General features: G+C 48.2%; 2 protein-coding genes across 2 annotated transcripts; one reads left to right on the forward strand and one right to left on the reverse strand.

Moving 5' to 3' along the window:
• Nucleotides 1-433: 433 nt before the first annotated feature.
• Nucleotides 434-20,030, forward strand: LONP1 (lon peptidase 1, mitochondrial). The gene is given in 17 exon segments (XM_009869277.1): nucleotides 434-516; nucleotides 931-1,050; nucleotides 3,463-3,691; nucleotides 5,032-5,093; nucleotides 5,677-5,806; nucleotides 5,964-6,047; nucleotides 7,771-7,991; nucleotides 9,048-9,186; nucleotides 11,265-11,443; nucleotides 12,555-12,642; nucleotides 14,092-14,208; nucleotides 15,114-15,230; nucleotides 15,508-15,648; nucleotides 15,734-15,899; nucleotides 16,855-17,063; nucleotides 18,314-18,478; nucleotides 19,826-20,030. Coding segments are annotated over 16 exon segments (2,289 nt in total). The 5' UTR covers nucleotides 434-516; nucleotides 931-973; the 3' UTR covers nucleotides 19,991-20,030.
• Nucleotides 20,031-21,393: 1,363 nt separating this feature from the next.
• Nucleotides 21,394-22,108, reverse strand: RPL36 (ribosomal protein L36; the record flags this gene model as incomplete). Its single annotated transcript, XM_009869278.1, has 2 exons — nucleotides 21,394-21,483; nucleotides 21,974-22,108. Coding segments are annotated over 2 exons (225 nt in total), but the record flags the coding sequence as incomplete, so codon positions are not given.
• Nucleotides 22,109-22,480: the final 372 nt, after the last annotated feature.

Consider the following 22,480-nt stretch of genomic DNA (forward strand, 5'->3'; position numbering starts at 1 on the left):
GAGGTGGGCAGGCAGGATTCAGGCTGTCAGTGGGGAAGATTGGCCTGGCTGCCCTGCAGGAGTGGAGAGCTGAGAACATACAGGTGTGGAAGGGCAAGGGAGCAGTGGCAGCAAGTCGTACAAAGCGTTATCGAAGTGACTGAGAGGTTTCTTGCTCATAAAACTTGCACAGCTTAGGCCTAGGTTCTCCTCCTGCTTTCAGACTTGTCCTTTGTACTCAGTGACTGGTTTTAAATACTCAGATTTCATGTTTCTCTAACATTCTTCCACTTCCATATTACTGTCCCCTCATGAGGGTAAGATTAGAAAAATCTGAGACTGGACTTCATAATTCTGTTGTAGGGTTTCCCCATGCCTGACCTTACACACCGAGGGTGCAAAGCCTGCAGGAAATCCCCCTCTGACTTCGTGCTTGTTGTTGTCCTAGGTAAAAAATAAGAAGCTGGTTGAGCTGCTGAGGAGGAAAGTTCGTCTTGCCCAGCCTTATGCTGGTGTTTTTCTTAAAAAGGATGATAAGTAAGTTGTTCCTCGTGATCTTTTTTAAAGATATAAAAATAATATATTTCCATGACTAGGCTGTGTTTACGCTAAAAGCTACGATCTGAAAATGCCTGCCTTGGGTGCTATTACAGAAATTGTGAATAGGCTCGGACCATCCTCTAGCTCTGCCAGTTTTCATTGCCAGCGTTGCTGGGAGCTTGAGCCTTGCTGTAGAAGAGCTGTGGTTACGTGGGAGGGAGGTGAACCATCCAGGTGGTTGGATGATTTGGAAAGGGGCTACATGGTGGTACTAGCAGGGATAAGCAAAATGTCTTTGCTCCTGAGTCCAGTTTAAAACTCTTCAAGCAGTGATTGTTCTTTTTGAATGTTAACCGTTTTCTCGAGATTCGGAGTAGCTGCTCCATTTTTTCTTTTTTTTCCCCTCAACAGCAACGAATCAGATGTGGTGGAGGATCTGAACGAAATCTACCAGATGGGAACTTTTGTACAGATTCATGAGATGCAGGACCTTGGAGACAAGTTGCGTATGATAGTCATGGGACACCGAAGGTAGTTGCTTGTGCTGCTGCTGCATCTTGCCAGGCTACCAGATATATCAAATATATATATCCCGTTACTGTTTTCACCACGTTTATGCATACGTGTGTATAACAAGTGCTTGTTTTGTTACCACAGCATCCTGGGGTGGATTAAAAGGGAGTGGCTAGTAAGTCCAGAGTGGTTCTCCTCCCCCTCTGCTCTGCCCTGGTGAGGCCACATCTGGAATATTTGGTCCAGTTCTGGGCCTCTCGGTTCACAAAGGACAGGGAACTGCTGGAGAGAGTCCAGCGCAGCCCCAGGGATGATGGAGGGATGGAACATCTCCCTGGGGAGGAAAGGCTGAAGGAGCTGGGGCTGTTCAGCCTGAGGAAGACTGAGGGGTGACCTCATTACTGTGTATAAATATGGAAAGGGTGAGTGTCAGGAGGACAGAGCCAGGCTCTGCTCAGGGATGTCCAGTGACAGGACAAGGGGCAACAGGTGAAGCTGGAGCACAGGAGGTTCCACAAAAACGTTAGAAAACACTTGTTGGCTGTGCGGGTGCCGGAGCCCTGGCCCAGGCTGCCCAGAGAGGGTGTGGAGTCTCCTGCTCTGGAGACTTTCCAACCTGCCTGGACGTGTTCCTGTGGGGCTGCCCTGGGTGACCCTGCTCTGGCAGGGGGGTTGCACTGGATGATCTTTAGAGGTCCCTTCCAACCCCCAACATTCTGTGATATCCTGACGGTGCTCTGGGACTCCAGCCCCAAGGTTCTGTGTGCTATTACAGGTGCGAGAGTTTAGCTGCCAAAAGGAAAAGCTAGCACAGGTCATTCTCTTACGGATTATGCTGTGATGCAAACAAGCATTCAGTAAGCTGAAGTTTAGCAGTTCCTTTGACAAGTACAGCAAGATTTACTAATGGTGAAAAAAATATCCTGGAAGTAATTCAGGCCAGTATTTTGGGGTTTTTTTTTAAGCTAAGACAATATAAAATTGTGATATTAAAACGTCAAATAATTAATTTCTGTTGGAGGGGGAAATATAAGGATGAAAGAGGAAGACAGATTCAGGCTGGGGTTTGAAGCATTGCTTTTTTTCCTCCCACTTGCTTTGCATTTGTTTGGGACAGCAAAGAGCGGGCAGTACCTCTCTAAGCTGAATTTGCAAGTCAACTCCTTTCCAAAGGAAGCCGTAGACCTCTTGGTGCATTATCAAAGCAAACAACGCTGTTTGATTAGATATTGGAAATAGGCAGCTATTGGGCTGGATTTACTTGGAATAGAAATATTTCCCTATAATTTAGAAGGTGTTGGGAATCGGTCTTTATTTATTTGATTGAGACACGGAGCACTGGTCAGTCGTGTCTGTAGGAACCACCCAGGATGTCAGATCTGAGGAGCGTGCTGCATTTACAGGGAAAATTATCGAAACTGAAACTCTTACGTCAGCAGCCAAAAAGGAATGAAATGTCGTGTCCTGCAAGAGTGGCCATGGGGTTGTATGCACAGCAGGCAAAGTTCAGAAGAGTTTAAAAACAGTAACAGGGAACTAATTTTCTGGAGAGTGATTGTCTCCTGTGATGCAGCCTGTTCTTTTCGTGGATTAATAATTAATTTTTGCGGAATGTATGGTGGGTTTCATCTCTTTCAAAATGATAATCTGGGAAATCTCTTTGTGGAATAGACTGAAATTTAAAATGCCCAGGTGTGGAATGGCTTCAAGGTGCATTTTACACATGGTGTGTAATGTTTAGTGTTACAGTAGATAAAGCAGCAGATGTGATTTAAAGCAGAGAGACTGATTGTCGAGAATCAGAAAACTGAAAAAGCAGAATTGGAGTGAAGCAGTGAACTTGCTTTTCAGGAGAGACAAGATGAGGGATTGAATCCACGTCAGGTTCATGTAGCCAGAGAAACTGGCTCCTGAGCAGACACAGTAACGATGATGCCTAGTTAATTGTTCTGTTCATGTGCTGCAAATTGTCACTGAGGAGTCTGACAGTCTGTGATACTGAGCTTTCTGTATGGTCACCAGTGTTGCTGGGATTGTTTTTCTTTTAATAATTACAGATCTGTTTTTCTAATTCTGAAACTTGTTCAAGCTAACACGGTTTATGGTAAAGGTGCTGTAAGCTGCCCTCAGCCTCTCATCCACACACCAATAGTCTAATTAATTGATCAGTTAACGTGGTTTTTTATGGCACCTTGCCTACTGTGAATTTATTTAGTAATTCCTGTCAGTATCTGCCACCTGATTTACTAAACCAAGCCTTATTTTGACAAAATGAACCAAAAGCTAGACCTTGTCAAAACACGTACAGCCTGTCATCTTTGCCAAAGTCTGAAATCTTAGTTCACTTAGAACACAGCTTGGACTCTTTTGTTCTGAAGAGCTTATATCACAGAGGGGATTTGATTGTAGCTCCTTTCTTTTGGCTTTCAGGATTCGTATAAACAAGCAACTAGAGGTTGAGCCTGAGGAGCCCGAGAACAAACAGAAAATGAGAAGGAAACAGAAGCGCTCTAGGAAAGAGGCTGAAGAGGAACCTGGAGCAAAAGACCAAGCTGTGGAAGTGGTCCTAGATCCTGTAACTGCTCCCTCGCAGGAAGTTCTCATGGTAGAAGTAGAGAACGTGGTTCATGAAGATTTTCAGATCACAGAAGAGGTTAAAGTGAGTGAATTAGTCTAATCATCCCAGCCTGGACTAACCCTGTAGAGATGCACCTGCATTTCTTGCTTAAAAGGAAGAGTTCTAAAATCAAGCTTTTATTTCAGGCTTCAGAAACCAGTTCATCCTTCTCACAGTCACTGTGTGAAGAGATTATACAAAAATAATGACATTTCTTTTCACCAGCTTGATTCTTTAGAACTGGTCACTTCAGAAAGTTGCTGAAGGAATTGGGCTGTGCTTAAATCTGTGTACTACCCTCTCTCAAAGTGAGCCTTTGCTCCAGTGGGCCTTGAGGAGCCAACTTGATTGTATGTTCTGGCTGAAAACCAGGGAAATCTTGTGCTTGCAGGAAGCCAGCCCATAGCCCTGCTTGGCTGTCCTTGCCTCCCGGCAGGAGTAACTGCCCCGACATCGAGTCCTCAACTTGCACCGGGTTTAAATTAGATATTAGGAAGAATTTCTTCACTGAAAAAGTGGTGAAGCAGTGGAACAGGCTGCCCAGGGAAGTGGTGGAGTTGCCCTCCCTGGAAGCGGTCAGGGCCTGGGGCAGTGTGGCTGGAAAGCTGTCTGGCAGAAAGGGGCCTGAGTCTCTCACTGACAAGCAGCTAAAGCTGGCCCGGCAGGGTGCCCAGGTGGCCAAGAAGGCCAACAACATCCTGGCTGGTATTAGCAATAGTGTGACCAGCAGGAGCAGGAAGGGCATTGTTCCCCTGTGCTCGGCCCTGGGGACACCTCACTTTGAGTGTTGTGTCCGGTTTTGGGCCCCTCAATCCAAGAGAGATCTCGAGGGGCTGGAGCGAGTACAGAGGAGGGCGACAGAGCTGGGGAAGGGCCTGGAGAATAAATCTTGTGAAGAGCGACCTGAAAGGGGAGGGTTAGACTGGACATTAGGAAAAACCTTTTCACAGGAAGAGTGGTCAGAGCTTGGCACAGGCTGGCCAGGGGGAGGGGTGAGGGCCCCCCCCTGGGGGTGTTTCAAGGCCGTTGGGATGTGGGGTTGGGGGAGATGGTTTAGGGGTGAGCTCTGTAGAGTAGGGTTCCTGGTTGGACTCGATGATCCCAAGGGGCTTTTCCAACCTGAACGATTCTATGAGAAACACGCAGACATGGCACTTGGGGCCATAGTTTAGTGGTCCTGGTGGTGTTGAGTTGACAGTTGAATTTGATGATCTTAGAAGTCTTTTCCAATTTTAATGATTCTGTGATTCTGTGTCTCTGCCAGCACATCCAGGGGCTGTTTCTGCAGTGGAGAGGATGGGGGATGGTGTATTTGTACTGAGGCCCTGTCCTCGTCCAGTCTTTTTGTGGGTGAAATTTATTAATTTTTCCTTTGTTAATAGGCGCTTACTGCAGAAATTGTCAAAACAATCCGGGACATCATTGCCTTGAACCCTCTGTACAGGTACGTGTTTCCTGCACTGCCCTGCTTTGGAAACAGCAGGTTCTCAGAAAAAAATCTGCAGATTTTTTTATTCCACTTGTGCTCTTGGTGTAACGAAGAGATATTTGCTGAACTGTCGCTTAGAATTTTGGTTTGGGGTGTGAGCTTTATCATCCATTGCTGGAAAAAGAGGGGAAGTTTTGAAAACCTGGTGTGGAACTTAGACAAGTGGTAGGACAGTAAGTCCTGTGGTGGGTGATCTGGGTCAAAGTGAAGCTCACTGCAATAAGTATCATGGTCTGATCCTTGTATGATGAGCACGGTAAGAGACTTGGCCTACTGGCACACCAGAATTTTACTTAAGTGTTAGAAGAGCATTTAATATATTCAGTTTTATATATTAGTGATAATTCCTTTTACCAAGTGATGTCTTTGTTACTGAGTGTTGGCTTAGTCGTGTTTAAAAAAGGAGTTATTTTGCTATGAAACTGAGCTGTGTTTCATTTCTTTACTCTGTTGTAATAAGGAAATGACTCTCTAAGGATACTCTCTTAGAAATATAAAAGTTTACAGAGCATCTTGGGGTTTATTACCATTTTTTCAGAGAGTCTGTACTTCAGATGATGCAGGCTGGACAACGTGTGGTAGATAACCCCATCTATCTGAGTGACATGGGTGCGGCACTGACGGGGGCAGAGTCGCAAGAACTTCAAGACATCTTGGAAGAAACCAATGTAAGAGGAAGCTTTTAACTAAAGCTGTGCTGGCTGAATCAAAAGTATCTCTGACACCTGTCATCAACCTGTTGGTGCTTTTCTTTTCCCTTTCTCACTGGGGCTTGGCAGGATTATTGCGTCTGAAAACTAATTTTGTGTCTGTCTTTTTTTCCAGATTCCCAAACGGCTTTACAAAGCCCTCTCCCTTCTAAAGAAGGAATACGAGCTGAGCAAACTTCAGCAGCGGCTTGGAAGGGAGGTAGGTTTGTCAGGTGACACATGCCTTCCATATATTTATGTCACACCCACCACTGTGACGCTTGGCACAGCCAGTGAGGAATTTTAAAGCATGGCAGTGGTAGATACTCTAAAGGGAGATTGTTTTAGAGTTAAGGTTTGATATTCTTCTTCCCTTAGAAATGCAGTTTTGTGGTAAAAGTAACAAGACGTGAAGCTGCGGCATCTGCTGTTAAATTGTGCCCAAGTTGTAGTTTCTTGCAAGCAGGTAAATCCTAGAGAACTACAGTTCACCAAGCATCTGCGTAAAAAATATACGGCACGATACTGTATATAGCACATCATCTTAAAGGGCTTTTCCAACCTGAACAATTCTATGATTCTATGATAGTAGCGTAAATAGCACATTATTTCAAAAGACCCTCTGCCAACCACTGTGAACTGCAATAGTTGCTGACTGTTGTGAATTTTAATCAAAATACAGTAACTGCATCAAAATGGAAACTAAGTACCATCTGTTGGTAATGAAGTACAAAGATTTGTGTGTATGGAATCAGAAGTTCCTGGCTTTATTAACTCCCAGTAATTGGGGCTTTTAAAAATTCACGTTCAGCGCAAAATGGTTTTGGACTGGGGCAGGGATTGTTGGAGACTTCGTAAGCAAATTTGATACGTGCAGTCTGTGGGAGCAGGTGGGATGCATCCAAGGGTGCTCAGAGGGCTTATCAGTGCCACTATTGTGTTGTCTCAGTCATCTTTAAATCGTTGTGGTGACTGGGGAGGTTCCTGCCAAGTGCCGTGCCCATTTTTGAGAAAGAGACTGGCAAGACTACAGACATGTCAGCCTGCCCTCAGTCCCCATGAAGATTACGGGGAAAATCCTCCTGGAAGCCCTGTACAGGCGAATGAAGGAGGATGTGATGTGGAAAAGCCAAAAGGGATTTTCCAAGAGCAAACTCTGCCTCATCAGCCTGATTCCCTTCTCTGGTAAGAAGGCCTAGAGCACAAAGGGAGAACGCTGACCACCATCTGCCTTGACTTAGCAAGGCCCCTGCTGCGGTCAGCCGTAGGATTCCTGTGACCAAACTGGGATGTTACAGACTGGAAGGATGTAGTACACACTGGGTGAAAAAATTGGCGAGACTACTGGGCAGAAAGGGCTGTGATCACTGTAACGACAGCTGGTTACTAGTGGTGTCCCTCAGGGAGTCGGTACAACCCTCTCAAGTTCAGCAAATAGAAATCTGTAGTCCCACGTCATAACCCTGTGCAACAGGACAGGCTCTCTGCCAACGAGACAGAAAATAGCTTTGCAGAACGGGACTGGGAGGCCCTGGTGTCCAGGAAGGGGACCATAAATTACCAGTCTGTCCCTGTGGCACGGAAGGCCGACAGCGTACTGGGCTCTGTTTGCGGTTCCGTGGACAGCAGGTCGAGAGAAGTGGTTATTCCCCTGTTTGGCACTAGGGAGATCACGTCAGCTTACTCTGTCCGGCTTTTGATCACCCCAGCAAAAAAAACCCCACTGATGTACAGAGTCATGGCCAGTGGAGGCCACTGAGATGTGGAGGGGGCTGGAGTATGTCATGGAGTCACTTTTTTTGTGTTATGACATGCTGCAAATGATCTCCAAGGGTGATCTTCAGTTGGTGAGAAGGTAATAACTGAGAAGTACTTGGGAGCATTTGATGTTTGCTGGGTTGTACCAGGAACAGAATGGTTACTGTGTTTGGTGCTTTGTCTAGGTTGAGGAGAAGATCAAGCAAACGCATCGCAAATATCTTCTCCAAGAGCAGTTGAAGATCATTAAGAAAGAGCTAGGTCTGGAAAAAGAGGACAAGGATGCGATAGAAGAGAAATTCCGTGAGCGACTCAAGGAGCTGGTAGTGCCAAAACACGTCATGGATGTGATTGATGAAGAGTTGAACAAGTTGGGCTTGCTGGATAATCACTCCTCAGAGTTCAAGTGAGTGCATGGCTGTGTCCTCTGCCCTCAGGGTTAGTTGGAAGAATGACAGAAGACCCAGATGGAGGACCTTGCACTTGGACTTGTTGAACTGCATGAGGTTGGCCTGGGCCCACCTCTCCAGCCCGTCGAGGTCCCTCTGGATGGCATCCCTGCCCTCCAGCGTGTCAGCCGCCCCACACAGCTGGGTGTTGTCAGCAAACTTGCTGAGGGTGCGCTCAGTGCCACTGTCCGTGTCGCTGACATGTCTTCACAGCTGACCTAGTCCCTTTCCCTCGGGGTGATAACCCTGGTAGGAAGTTTGCAAAGCCTGTGCCTGGGAGACAGGAGCCAAACTCTGTCGGTGCGGCGATTGCCACAGAGTGAATCCTGGGGCCAGCCAGCCAAGCACGGGGAGGCTGCACCTCTTGTGTTGGTGGCTGCACACAACTTACTGTTTACTGCACCCTGCAGAGCTCCCTGCACGTGTGAATCCCTGATCGGAGCGTGCAGGGTTTTAGGACAGATGAGTGCTGCTGGTACACGCTTATGTTCTCCTCAGTAGGAGTCTACTTAGACTGATAATCTCTGCCATTAGCTTCTGCACTAATATTCTCCCAGTCTTCTCTGTTGTTTGGTACACCCAGCTGGGTTTCCTTGCTTGTAAGCCAGGAATCTCTCTTCTTCCATTGTCTCGGTCCACTGGAGAAATGCAGAAAATGCTTTTCTGTCTTTTAAGTTTCATGACCTGATCCAAACAGTTGTCAGTTGTGCAGAGTTTACAAAGAGTCCTGCTCATCTTCAGACAGAAACCAGCCCCACCCCGAAATATCCTACTGGGAGTTTATGTTGGGGTTTTTTGTCTCAGGAAAGCAAAAGCTTTGGGGAAAAAAGCCTTGAGGTAGGGGACAAGGGAACGAAAGGTTAACAACAACTGGCCAGGTAATTATGTTCTTTTCATAGTTGCCCTTCCACGGGTAGTTTATATCCCTGTGCTGGAGGAGGTTGTTTTGGAGGGCAGCAGAGGAAGGCATGAGCTGGTTGTCATCAAACCACTCTCATTTGTGTGTTTGTCAGTGTTACACGGAACTACTTGGACTGGCTGACATCCATCCCCTGGGGTAAGTGTAGTGAGGAGAACCTGGAGCTGAGCAGAGCCCGAGCAGTTCTGGAGGAGGATCATTATGGAATGGATGATGTCAAGAAGCGAATTCTGGTAAGGCAAGAGTAGCCGGCGTGTCCCATTTCACACCCTGCTTAGCATCAGGCATTTTGGATGTGTTTCAAGTTGCAGCTCTCCGTTGAATTTGTGATAATTCATGGCTCAAACAGAAAGCTGCATGAAAGAACAGAATGTTCTGGTCATCGTTAGTGTGTTTAATTACATGTGGCAATTAAGGTCATAGTCTGATTTTGAGCAGCAATATATTGTTTTGCTATTTAATGCTGAGCAAGTAAGTGAGTGTCCAAGGGAAGCAGTCTTGGTTTGTTCAGAGACTGTTAAAATGGTTCTGCTTGACTGGAAGAGCTCCTGCCTTTCCAAAACACACTGAACCTCTGCTCCTAAGTCTGGATTTAAGGGGGGGTAAGTTAGCTAAGGTGTGTGCTGGCCTCACAGCCTTTACCTATCCCCAGACTTGTGTGGGGTGCTGAAGGGTTTGCAGGCTGGGCAACACAGCCCTCGCCAGAAGCGACCAGGGTGGTTTTCAGTGTTGTCTTCTTCTACAGCTTCTGTCACTTGCCTGGTGACGTCCCAGCTGTGCTTGCTGCTGTTAGGGAAGCTGTTTTAGATAAAGGTTGATACTTGCAACAGGTTGCAGTCACTTCAGCCGCTTGCTGTGGGAACTGCAGGGGCCAGGAATAGGCTCATCCGACACATGCAGGCAGAGACAAACAGTCCCGGTGCTGGGAGGGTTTCCATCATGCTGGGCCAGCACGTGGAAGTGCCCCGTGGAGGGGGGACGGTGCAGATCCTGCCTTTGCATTAACAAACTGGGATGGGAGCTTAGCACATTTGGTGAAGCCGTTGAGGGTAGGAAGCCTTCACTGTGGCTGTTTCCTTCCAAAGAGTGTAGTAAGGCAGCTGCTCTTACTGTCCCCACGTGCTGTAGCAGAGCTTTGTGTTACCTCAAGGACATCACTGGTGGGATGGAGCCCACCTCAGGAATTGTGCACAGAAGCCGGGGAGGCATCTCCTAAGCGGGCGCTATGGTGTCATCGTATACAATGAGTAGTAAATTCTTACACATCCTGAGATTCTACTTTTATTAACTTGCATTGTTCCAAACTCTTCTGGAAAAAGATAAAGGTTGTGAAGTATCCCCTCGCCAGAGGGGGCTTCTTTCCCCCGTAGTGCCCAAGACTTAGGACTAAATCCCACTGTCTGATAAATCCAATGATTTCTGGTAAGCCTGTTGTGGCACACCTGGAAGCCTTTTGAGAATCAGTCTCTTATTTTGTTTGTCAGCCCTATTTGTGCTGACTGGCCCCAGCCTTTATACATAAATAGATGGAGCTGCATCATGCAGGCCTGTGGCTTAGATTATTGGTGTGATTCATTCCAGGCAAAGAGGGTTCCCAGCTGTAGCAGTGCAAGCCAGGTTGGTGATTTTAAGGTGCTGAGAACTAGTTACAGGTTTGAGCCCTAATTAGATTGGTGCTGTTGGCCTTAGATAGTATCACTTCAAAGTTTAGTGCTGTAGGGTGAGGAGATCAAGGCTCATCTTTGCTGTTATTTAGCAAATATTTGGCTTGTTATTTGGCTTGTTAGAGGGGAACCACACCTCTGTGCCAACTTGCACAGTGAGCATGTGAGCACTTGGAGACTTCAGGTCTGAACTGAGATTTTTGCTTTCTCAAGTGCTGAGTGTTATTTGAGAGTTGTCAAGCATAGGAGTGTGAAAAGATGGAGGTTTAACTTAGCAAAGACGAGTAGGAGATGCACACATGTAGCTTGAGAGACTCAGGTTAGAACTAGGGAAGCTGGGAGAAGAACTAGAAGTGTGTCTGCCCTCTCCAGGACAGTGAGGGGGGAGAGAGAGAGAGACAGACAGACTGCTTCTCCTGCTGAGATGAGTCTGGAGCTCAAATCCCAGGGACAACCAGGTGTGTAAATACCTGAGAGAGAAGAGAGGCAGCAGTATCCCTTCTGAGCTTCTCCCATTGCTCTCCTTCCCTCCTCTCTGTTTTGTGTACGGTGCTTGTTTTGTAATCGTTGCTTGACCCGATAACAAATACATTTTGGTGTTGCTGCAGTCGCTGCCGTTCACTACCAGGGCTTCATCTGTTCTGCAGGAGTTCATAGCGGTCAGCCAGCTGCGAGGATCCACCCAGGGGAAGATCCTGTGTTTCTACGGCCCCCCCGGGGTCGGCAAAACCAGCATCGCCCGCTCCATTGCCAGAGCCCTGAACAGAGAGTACTTCCGCTTCAGCGTGGGCGGCATGACTGATGTAGCAGAAATTAAAGGACACAGGTCAGTGCCACTCGAGCAGTTTCTCTCTCCAGCAGTTCTTACTAACGTTGTCAAAATAGGAATCCAACTGAAGTGGGACCGTGCGTGTAATTTTTGTCTCTGTTGGGCCAACCCCTGCTGACAGGAGCTGGGATGTAGGGAGAGGTGCACAGGCTGAGTTTGGAACATAGTCCTGTTTGTGCCTTTAAGCGCAGTCACTCCCTGCTGCTCCTGGAGCCTGTGGGAGGGCTTTAAAATGCTCTGTGAGCCGCCCGCAAGCATCTGACTGGTGCGGAGTGCTAACTCCTGTCTGCCAGCACTGGAGAACGGTGACAGTTTGCACGAGGTTCTTCCCCTGCTCAGCTGTGATTGAGACTTGGTTTCTGAGTAACTGGGGAGGTACAGCCTGAGGAAAACTTGGCAACAAGAATATGAAGAGAACAAGGTGTGAATAGAAAGATCAGTAGATCTGACACTATGGTGACTTTATTTTTCTTCCACATAACACCTGAAGACAAAACTGGTGGTGTTTTCAAACTAGGAAAGAGTAGGGTGACTTGAACCTGCAAGGCTCTGCCTTATATGAGAGAGAAACCGAGCGAAATAACAGATATACTTTTCAGGATATTCTCTGCTCTGTGCCTCTTGGCACTCACTCTGTTGTTACCCTCTTGCTCAGCTTCTGCGTGTTCCTGGGTGCCAGTTCCCTCTAGAAGAAAAACTTTTGCTACAAGCAATTTGTTCCTTCAGTGTAGCTTTTGGGTTACATTGATCTTTCATTTTTGTCCCATCAAGTGAGGGAACGAAATCTTCCCCTTTCATTACCGAAAACGCAGGAAGTCATTATTCAAATGCCTTTGTTCTCAGCCTTACCTCTTTGCTTCCTTTTCATTTAAAAGTGATTAAAACTAAAGATAAAAACTAGTCTAGGAGTATTCTGCCAAAATTCATGTCTGAGCTCTACTGGAAACAGATTAGAGGGGTCTTGGTACTTAGCATGGCGATGGAGGACGCTTTTGATAGTTGTAGAAGATCTACAGACTTGTTTCCCAGCAGGATGTACCTGTCCCAGCAGCTGCATGCGATGTTTTGTGCTTCACAAGTTCCCTAAACACAGTCTCTGGTAAAACAGGAGGACGTATGTTGGAGCAATGCCGGGAAAAATCATCCAGTGTCTGAAGAAGACCAAGACAGAGAATCCACTTATACTAATCGATGAGGTGATGTATTTGGTCTTTCTTCCAGTTTTCACTCTTAAAAACGTGTCAATTCGTGTCCCGGTTAGGAAAGGCGAAGCAGTAACTCTCATTTTATTTAAATGAGGCTGGGCTTTCAAATTCTTTGGGTGACACTGATGCATTAGACCCTTTGTTTGAAGTCAGTTGACTTCAACTTTAATAATTTCATTTGTACCCATCTCATGAAGTGGCAGTTCTGTGGATCGTGAAGATCCTAGTGGAGCTGGCTGGAAATGCAGAGGCTTCAGCAGCTTTTGTGCTCCCTGCCCACAAACCCACTCTTGCCCGTCTGAGGGGCTCTGATGTCCCTGCTCACTGCAGGGCGGTTGGAGCAGGTGCCCTCTAAAGGTCTCTTCCGACCCAACGCATTCTGTTAGTCTGTGGTTTGTGATTATTAGGAAGAGTCACTCTTGCAACAAGTCTGAAGCAAAACTGTAAGGAATGAGATGCTTATGGTCAATTTGTGGTCTGACTGAGAGTGGATGAGTCAGGACTGGCAGCCTACTGCTTTGGGGGGGTGCAGGGGAGGACAGGATTTACTAGCAGGCATTCAGAATAGATAAAGGCCTTTTTAGCCTCCTCGTGTGCCTTGTCTGGGAAACACCAACTGGACAGTGAGTTGCAGTGTAATGTAACCAATGAGTATCTTGATTTGAAAGGTAACGAAACCTGTAGGTCGTGGCACTTCTATTTCAGGGTGTTGGTGTTGTTGGATTTGTAGGAACAAACTGCATGCCCATCTAGTTGATACTCTTTAGGGAGAAAAAGCAGTGACTTCTCCATGGGAGGCTGTGAGCGCTGCTGAAAGACGGCAGCCTTGGACGTGGGCCTGGGCAGCCGGCGGTAGGTGGCCCTGCTTGAGCTGAGGGCTTGGACAAGGCGACCTCCAGCAGCCCCTCCTGGCGGCAAAGGTCCCTGGTCGAGCTGTGAGGAGTGGCTGCCTGTCAGCACTTTGCACCTTGCCCAGAGGAAGGAGAGCGTCTTAACTTCTGTATTAGGGCCGTGGAGTCGCAGAATTGCTGAGGCTGGAAAAGACCTCTGAGATCATCAAGTCCAGCCTATGTCCTCCCAAAGTCCTCCCAAACTGCGATAAGTATTCTGGCCTGTTGCTATAGCTTGGCTTAATGAGTAGCAGTGCACCAATCCATGATAACTCACTTATTTTTGCTTGTAGGTACACTAACTGGGACTTCGTAGTCCTCCTCTACAGCACTGTCAAAGGCCTGAGTCTTGTCAGGTGTAGCGTGTGCTCACGCGGTAGGACCGGGGGGACTTGGGTGAATGCACAGAAAATTGACAGACTGGTAGTGGCTGCTCATGAACAAACTCAAGGCTCCCTCTGAAAGTCTTCATATAAGAACCTTGTGTGAGGATTTATTATGGTGAGAAACTTCTTAGAGCACTTAAAGTGTTGGATTTTTTTCCCCATAGGTGGAAAGAAGAGGATAGCAAGGGGATCCATCCTCAGCCCTCCTAGAGCTGTTGGACCCAGAACAGAACTCCAACTTCTTGGATCATTACCTTGATGTTCCTGTGGATTTATCAAAGGTATTTTTCTCTTTCACAGAGGTTGTAGAGCTGGGATGTGTAAATGCGTATCAGTGCAGAGATTTCCTGTCCGTGAAAGGGCTCTGACATTTTAGCCAGTTGGAAAGTCCGGCTAACGGGATTGAGGCACAAGTGACACAGGGCTGTCCCTGCGGGGGCTGGCTTTAACCAAAGTGTCTGTGCCAGAGACCACAATCAGCAGTGCGTGTGCTGAAGCCCTGCGGGGCTGGGGGCACCAAAATGTGTCATCTCAGCTAGAAAAGGCCGGAGTTTTTCTTCTACATGACTGGCAGAGTTGCTGTCAAGTGAGGTGGCCTCATGCCACTGTCAAGCTTTTGAAAGTGACTGTCTTCCCACACTTGTTGCCCATTCTGTGCCGGTTACGTTAATTGCAGAATTGACGGATTAGAAATGTGCGTACGTGTAATTCAGTCGCTTCTGTGGGAACTTCGTAGAAGGCAGAAATAACTTGGAAGTGAAATCTGGATCTCCCCAGGCAAATAATTTCCTGGTCCGTACTGGACCATTCCAGGTTCCCACTTTGTGCTGTGGTGCAGATAACACTGAGGTTGTGGGTTCAATCCCCATTTGGTCCCGATGTGTTGCCTGATCTATTCGAGAGGCGTCCCTGCCCGTGACAGGGAGGTTGGATTAAATGATCTCGGAGGTCCCTTCCGGCCTAGGCCATTCTATGATTTATTTTGGGGTTAGGGAGCATCCTGCCACACAGTTCTGAAGTTCAAAACTTTTCCTGTAATAAAAAACTAGATTAAAATAGAATAAAAAACAGAGGAGATGATCTTGCTTCAGCCCTTCAAACAGAGAAACACGGAAGTGAGGAACTTTGCTTGGAGTAAAGCAACAGATTAATGAAAATGCTTAATAGGATCTCGTAATACTTGCAGGTACTTTTTATTTGTACTGCCAACGTAACGGAAACCATTCCAGAGCCACTGCGGGATAGAATGGAGGTGATCAACGTATCGGGATACGTAGCAGAAGAGAAACTTGCAATTGCAGAGGTAAGAGAAACCACTGATGTACTGGGAATTAGTCTGATAAAATCGTTTGGGGCACATTCAGGCTTATATATTTACATCCAGCTGTGTCTAAATCAGTTATACACGTGGTGTTGTGGACAGAGTTTCTCTGATTTGAACGGTGAAAGCAGCTGCAGTGTTCCATAGGCTGTGGATTCCAGAAACTGGCATCAGGCCAATAGCGGAATGGAGCGGATTGGAACCCCCAGGCTTTTGTCACAAATACTAACAGAAGGATGTGGGTGATTATTCCTTTCAGAGGTACTTGGTCCCTCAAGCACGAGTTCTTTGTGGCTTGGATGAACAGAAAGCCCAGATCACCTCGGATGTCCTGACTGTTCTCATCAAGCAGTACTGCAGGGAGAGTGGGGTGAGGAATCTGCAGAAACAAGTGGAAAAGGTGAGGGGAAGTTGTGTGTGACCGTGGCTGCTGTGCTTCAGTCTTCCCAGCTGGTTCTACAAAACCAAATTACTTTCTCACTCAGGTATTGAGGAAATCTGCCTATAAGATTGTGAGTGGAGAAGCAGAGACGGTCCAAGTAACACCTGAAAACCTGCAGGATTTTGTAGGAAAGCCCATCTTCACTGTGGATCGCATGTATGAAACCACTCCACCAGGGGTGGTGATGGGTCTGGCCTGGACAGCTATGGGTGAGACAAAACGTCTTTTGGCTTCACATCTGCATTTCCGTATCATTTTCAAAAAGCCAATGTGATAGTCACACTGAATTTTCCTTAATGACTCCAGTGAAGTTCTTCTACTGGCACCAGTAAAATTAACTTCTGTGGCCTTTTAGATCCTGCTCCTTCTTCCCCAAAGAACAGACACTTGTTTATTCCCTTACCCAGCCTCATTTTAGCGTCAGGCCAGCGTGTTTTCCCTCTGTGCTCGAAATCCCATATGAGCAACGTTCAGTAGGAACAGCGATGACTTTTCAGAGAGGACAAACTCTTGTCTGCGTCCTTAGAAGCAGGAGGCACCGTTCTGACTCAGGGCAGAGCCGAGGCCGGGTCTGTGCAGCGATGTCTCGCCGCTGACTCGGCTCTTGGTGCCAAGGACAGACACGGGTGCTCTCGCGCTCTGTTGGGGTGGGTGCAGCTGGTTGGGTTCTCTTCCTCACATTACTCCCCTCACACCTTGGGGGCTTATGTGCACCACAGGGTGGAAATCAAAGGGTATGATCTCTGTTTGACCCTGGGTGGAATTGAAGTAGTTGAGAGGGAATGATCAGTGTGGTCAAGAAAGTGAATAGATGTTGGACACTGACAAGCTGAACTGGCTACAACTGCGTTATGGTGTGAGCTCACTTTACTTTTTGGCTACGAAGAGCCTGAAACCATTATAGGAAATTATTACTTCTACTCCATAGGGGTTGCATCTGTTTTTGTGGAGTGTGAAGTCGGAAGAAACAATGAATGGGGGCTGTCAGTGTGGTGCTGTTGGGATTTTTAGCCTTTGGAGAGCTGGTTTCAACGGCTCTTCACCCAAGAGCGAGTGTCATCCGAGAGCACCGCTCCCAAACTCCAGACATTGCTTCTGCCTCACCAAAACCTTCTGCTTCCACTTGAACTTTTCTCAGGATGTTGTTTTTCTTTTCTTTCTTAGGCGGTTCCACTCTGTTTGTTGAAACATCCCTGAGGCGACCCAAAGACAAGGAGAACAAGGACGGGTCCCTTGAAGTAACAGGGCAGCTGGGAGATGTGATGAAAGAGAGCGCCAAAATCGCTTACACGTTTGCACGAGCCTTTCTCATGCAGAGGGAGCCCAGCAATGACTTCCTCATGTCTTCCCATATCCACTTGCATGTGCCAGAGGTAAAGTCACGCAGGATTCACAGAGCGTGCGTAGCAGTCGGGTGGGTTTGCTCCTCTAGACGTGAAGCTGGAAAGCGTTTCGTTTGTCCCTGTGTCGTGCAGAACGTCCCCTTTCAGCACTGGAACCTACAGCAGAAAATGTTTCTCTTGGGATCCTGCGGAAGTGTTCTTAGAGCTACGTTCCCATTCCTTCCTGCAGCAAGCACAGGGGCTTGGCTAATGCTGTGAGGAATCCTACGCCTCTGTTGGAGCTGTTGGCCCTGTTGTGCGTGTGGGGAAACCACGGCCTAGAGAGAAGTGATGTGGAAAAAACCTTGTCTGTAGCCACAAGGAAACCAAAGTCTCAGTGTTACGAGGCCTTCCTAAAGGCTTCAGGTCATTTACACATAATTGAAACCACTACTCTTGGTCTCTGTGCCGTGGTTCCCAGCCCATGTAAGGACAGTGATTGCGTTTCTTCGCTATTTAGGACTGAAAATGAGAGCGTGCAGTGCTCAGAGGGGCTCATACGCTGTGTGACGGGCTTTGGGCAGGTGCTTTACCGAAGACAAATTGTCTGATTGTGCCCAAGCTTTGCTTCTGAACTACTTTTGCCTTAACCTAGTCCACGGTCTCCCTGTTGCAGCTTGCTCCAAGTCTGTCCAGGTCCTTGGGTGTTCTCTGTGCATCCGTTTCCTCGAGGAAATCAGATGTTAAGTCTGCCTCTCCTCCCTCTCAGATCTTCATTTGTTCTGCTCCTACCACTGTTTGATCTCAGATAAATCCAGACTGTCACTAGTTTAAGCCTTGATTTTGTCAGGCTTTCTAAACTGGTTGATCTGTCTGCTTTGAATGTTTTTCAGTATTGTCCTCCACTATTTGGTGACTCTTGATGCTCTCTTCCCTTGTCTGGCTGGCCTCTGTTACTTCTTTCCGTGGTTGACTTAAGTCAACAAAAAGCTTCAAAGGATTCATGCTGGTTTTCTCCTCATGTTGCTTATTCCAAGTCCTGAACCTGCTGAGTGTCGTGGTGGCATCGGGCCAGAAACCAACTTGTAAACTCCTGGGTTATTCTTTATGAACGGGACTGACGTTACTACACCAGCAATTCAAATAACAGGATTCCATCAGTAACGCTTTCTCGCAAAAACCTTTGTGAGACCCCGTGAAATTAGGGCCCCGCTAAAACAGCAGTGGCAGAGGGGCAGGCTGGCTTTGCTACTCTTTGAATGAGCTAAAGGCTGTGGGATTTTTTTTGTTTTTTGAAACAGGGAGCAACACCGAAGGACGGACCAAGCGCAGGGTGCACCATAGTAACAGCTTTGCTGTCACTGGCCATGAATTGTCCAGTGAGGCAGAACGTGGCCATGACTGGAGAGGTGTCATTAACTGGAAAAATTCTTCCTGTTGGTGGAATCAAGGAGAAGACAATTGCGGTAAGAGCTCTTCTCTTGTCTCCGGGCATCACTGGTGGGAGAGAGCCCTGGCTCAGGCTCGATGGTGACTGGGACACCCAGAGCGATCGCTTGGGTAGCAGGAGCGGCGGAGGCTCCGTACACGCTGCAGAGCAGCTTTCGGGGGGAGCGTGGGGTCTTGCCCGTGTCTCTGGCTGCGAGAAAGGAGATGGGGCCCCAGGCTTGGAGCCAGGGCGTCCCCGTTACTGCACCGGGAGGGTGAAGGCTGGGAGGTGCCGTCTGGCTGTGTAAGCTGCCTTCTCCTTCAGACTGGTGCAGTCCCGTGAGCTGGGCTGGGCTGAAGTGCCTGTTGAAGGACAACGTCCAGCAGAGATTTGCCGGTACCTGTAAAGTGTCATCCTTAATGTGAAGGCTCTGTTCCCTGCTTCCAGCCTGAATTTGTCTGACTTACAATTTCCTGCAGATATCCCTTTATTCTACTGGTTCAGATGGAAGGAACTTACTTCCAGTGTCTTCTTGCATTTCCCTCTGTGCAGTTTCTTTGTACATCATAATCCAATTACTTAACCCTTGTTTTCAGTCTACATAGCCTACTAAGGAAAAAATTTTCTGCAGTACTCTTGCAAGCACTGCATTTACAGTGGAGATTGTTTTTCGTTTCAGCCCTTTGCATTTTTCAGAATTCTTTTCCAAGCATTGAATCTCTCTCCTAAGTCAGCCACGCGTGGCGCTCGCTGTGTTCGGGAGTGGCGTTAGCTCTTTCAGCAGCCGGCTGAGGTGGGGCTTCCCAGCACCGCGCTGTCCCACAACCTGCTGGAGCTACAGCCTTGTGCGATGCAATTCCCTTTCCTCGTGTGGGAGGAAACACATTTCTTAATTCCTCTAACGTGGGTGATTTTGTGTGGCTGTAGTCTCTGCAGAAGGACTAAGACACGGCGGGGCTGGCTGTGACTCTCTCTGGCTGCGCTTGCAGGAGCGCAAGTGGCCGCGCAGGGTTAATGCGGGATTCCCCGTGAAATGAGCGGGTACAAACCTCACCCAAGTTGGAACAGACTTCTAAAACTCTGTAAAATAATATGAATTGTTCTAAACAGTCGCCCAAAGTGCTGACGTAGCCCCACTGAAATATCTCCCACTTCAGCTGTTCCTGCAGCCGAGAAGGTGCCTTGGGCAGATCTAGAACAAGATCCATCCTTAGTGACGTTTTTGGCAAGTAATGTCCTTGCCGCTCTCCAAACAACAGCAGAAAGCCAGATCCCGGTCCTGAATGGCTGTTCTTGTTCTTGCTTTTCTGAAATGGGAGTGTCTGCAGTGGGCTGATGGGTTTCTAGAACTCCAGCAGCCTGTGTGACTTTCTTTTCCCCCCAGGCGAAGCGGGCAGGCGTTACCTGCATCATCCTGCCATCAGAGAATAAAAAGGATTATTACGACCTTGCCGGGTTCATTACAGAAGGACTAGAGGTGCATTTTGTTGAGCACTACAAGGAGGTGTATGATATAGCCTTTCCAAAGCTGGATTCTGCTGGAGGATGACGTTCAGTGACCTGATGGCTGGGAAGTGGTCTGTCCTCAGACACCCAACTGCTCGGCCCCCACCCAAAAATGGGGTGACCCAGGGGCAATCCAGAAGTGGGACGTGGAGCTATTGCTGCTGCGCAGCTGCTGAAATGAATTATGGCTTTGGTAGAATAAAGTATTTCTCATTCTTTATTATGGAATTATGATCTACATTCAGTATTTCCAATAAAATTGTGAAATTTTACCTGAGGACTGCGCCTGTTATCAGTCACCAGCAGTGGAGCCAGCCCCATCTCTGCCAGTTAAAGATTTCTCAGTTTTGTCGCTGTAATTGTATAGAAAAACATTTAACTGTACAAACACGAGCTGGGCCTACGCGTCACAGTGTTTGTGTGATGTAGTGATGGGCAGCTCTCAGAAACGTCTCTTGGGACGATAAGCCTGAGCGAAGCTGAAGGGGAAGCTGAAAATCTAGGACAGTTCAGCAAAGCTAGCGGGCTCTGGTTCTCCAGACTGCATCAGGGGTGGGCACCACCAGAAACAATTCCAAGCTTAAAGAGAGCGGACCTGGACAAAAGAGCACTTTGCCGCTGCAGCTGTGTCGTGTTCCCTGAGTGAAAAAAAAGAATTCAGTGTCTTGGCATGACTGTTGCACATCAGTGAACACAGGTTTGGGCCAGAGAACTCGAGTACTTTATCTTATAGATCCCCGTTCGGTCCCCAGGTGTTGCCTGATGTAGCTGAGAGGCGTCCCTGCCCACGACAGGCAGGTTGGATTGAATGATCTGTAAGGTCCCTTCCAGCCTAGGCCAGTCTGTGATTCTGTGATTCTAGCAAATGCTAAAAAAACACTTTAAACAGGGGAAGAGTAGTTACACAAAGTCTAGTTGAAATATATTATTTCCTTGTGCAGGCAGAACCACACTTGTCGTGCCTCACAGCAAGTGGGGCCCTTAGTGGGGAATAAAGTCATCCTGCTGGAATTCCAGGAGCTCTTACTGGCTGCACCACGGAAAGCAGGGTGAGCAAAGCTGCACAGCAACAGGCTGAAGTGCTGCGCGGAAGGAGCGCAAAGTCCGTATTTTCAACAGCAGTTTCTCTTCATCAACTTCTCTCCTACCAACACCCGGGTTTGGAGACAGACAGGGACATGGAAGGTGTCACAGGCTTCTGTGGACACTCCCACACCCTGCAGAAGGCTCCCAGGGCTGGAGGAGGAGGATTCCCCTTCCAACACATATCCTGGGCCAGTGCCAGCATCTCCAGCTGGGGGTAAAATAAAAACAGGGAAGCAAGTTGTGGGTTCCTGCAGCTCAGGGCCCTGCCAGCGCTCACTGCCACAGGCTGAGGCAGGCGGATCAACAGCCAGGACACTGCTTTTGTGAGAAAGGACTTTATTGCGTTCCAGGTTGTACAACTCAATCCTTCTTTGCAGCAGCTTTCCTCATGGCCGCCAGGACGTTGCTGAGCTCTTCCCGCTTTCGCTTGGCCCGAATGTGGGTGCCAACCTGCAGGACAGAGAGCAGAGGGTTGGTGTTCATCCCAGCAGGCAACCCAGGACACTTTTGGGCCGCAGCAGGCAAGGGGTGAAGTCCTGGTAAACACGGACTCGACCCCCAGCCAGGCAGGACTCGCCCTCCCACCCTGTCTGGGGCAAGGCCGAAGCTGCTTTCCGCTCTGATCCTGTGACAAACCCCGCTCCAGGTGGCCCAGTCAGTGGCACCATCCTCCATCAGGTCCTGCTCTCCTCTGCCCCGCACCAGGTGTGCGAGTAGCACAAGAAGAGGAAGGCAAGTCAGGATTCTGGTACCTCAGGCTCCTTTTGGCTCTTCAGCTCTCCCACCCAACCCAAGGAGCGTTCCCTCCAATCCCTCACATTAGACCAGGAACTTCCCAAAACAACAGAGAACAGTAAGAGAATTACCGAAAAGGGCAGAAAACAAAGTTTCTGCAGAAAACAGTTTTTGGCACCCTCGTTACGATGTCGGATTGACCTACCCGCTTCTTTATGAACTTCAGAGCACGTTTATCTTTGGAAACTTTCAGCAGCTCCATGGCCCGTCTCTCGTAGGGTGCGAACCCACAGACCTCCCTGATCATGTCTCGCACGAACTTGGTGTGTTTGGTCAGGCGCTGCGGGGATGAGGGGAGGACAGAAAATTACATGAATCATAACGAACCCAAGTGAAAATGACCTGCCTGCAAGTGTGTGACAACCGCTGGGCTGAGGCCTCTAAACCAGCTCCCGGCACATCCCGGTGGGCTGGTTTTTGATCTTCTTCCTCGCAGCTGGCCTGGGGGCTGTGGCTTGGCTTTGGGCTGGGAACAGCGCCGGCACCCCAGGGAAGTTCTCCTTAGGGCTGAGCAGGGGACATGGGGGATGGATTCCCTTTGCTTGCGTGTGGGCTTTTGCTTTACCTGTTAAACTCTTTCTCTCAACCCACTTTTACGCTCCCGATTCCCTCCCCAGTCCCACCCGGGGGACGGAGCGAGCGGCTGTGCGGG

This window comes from Apaloderma vittatum, unplaced genomic scaffold, assembly GCF_000703405.1.
Source record: "Apaloderma vittatum isolate BGI_N311 unplaced genomic scaffold, ASM70340v1 scaffold22115, whole genome shotgun sequence".
Classification (NCBI taxonomy): Eukaryota; Metazoa; Chordata; class Aves; order Trogoniformes; family Trogonidae; genus Apaloderma; species Apaloderma vittatum.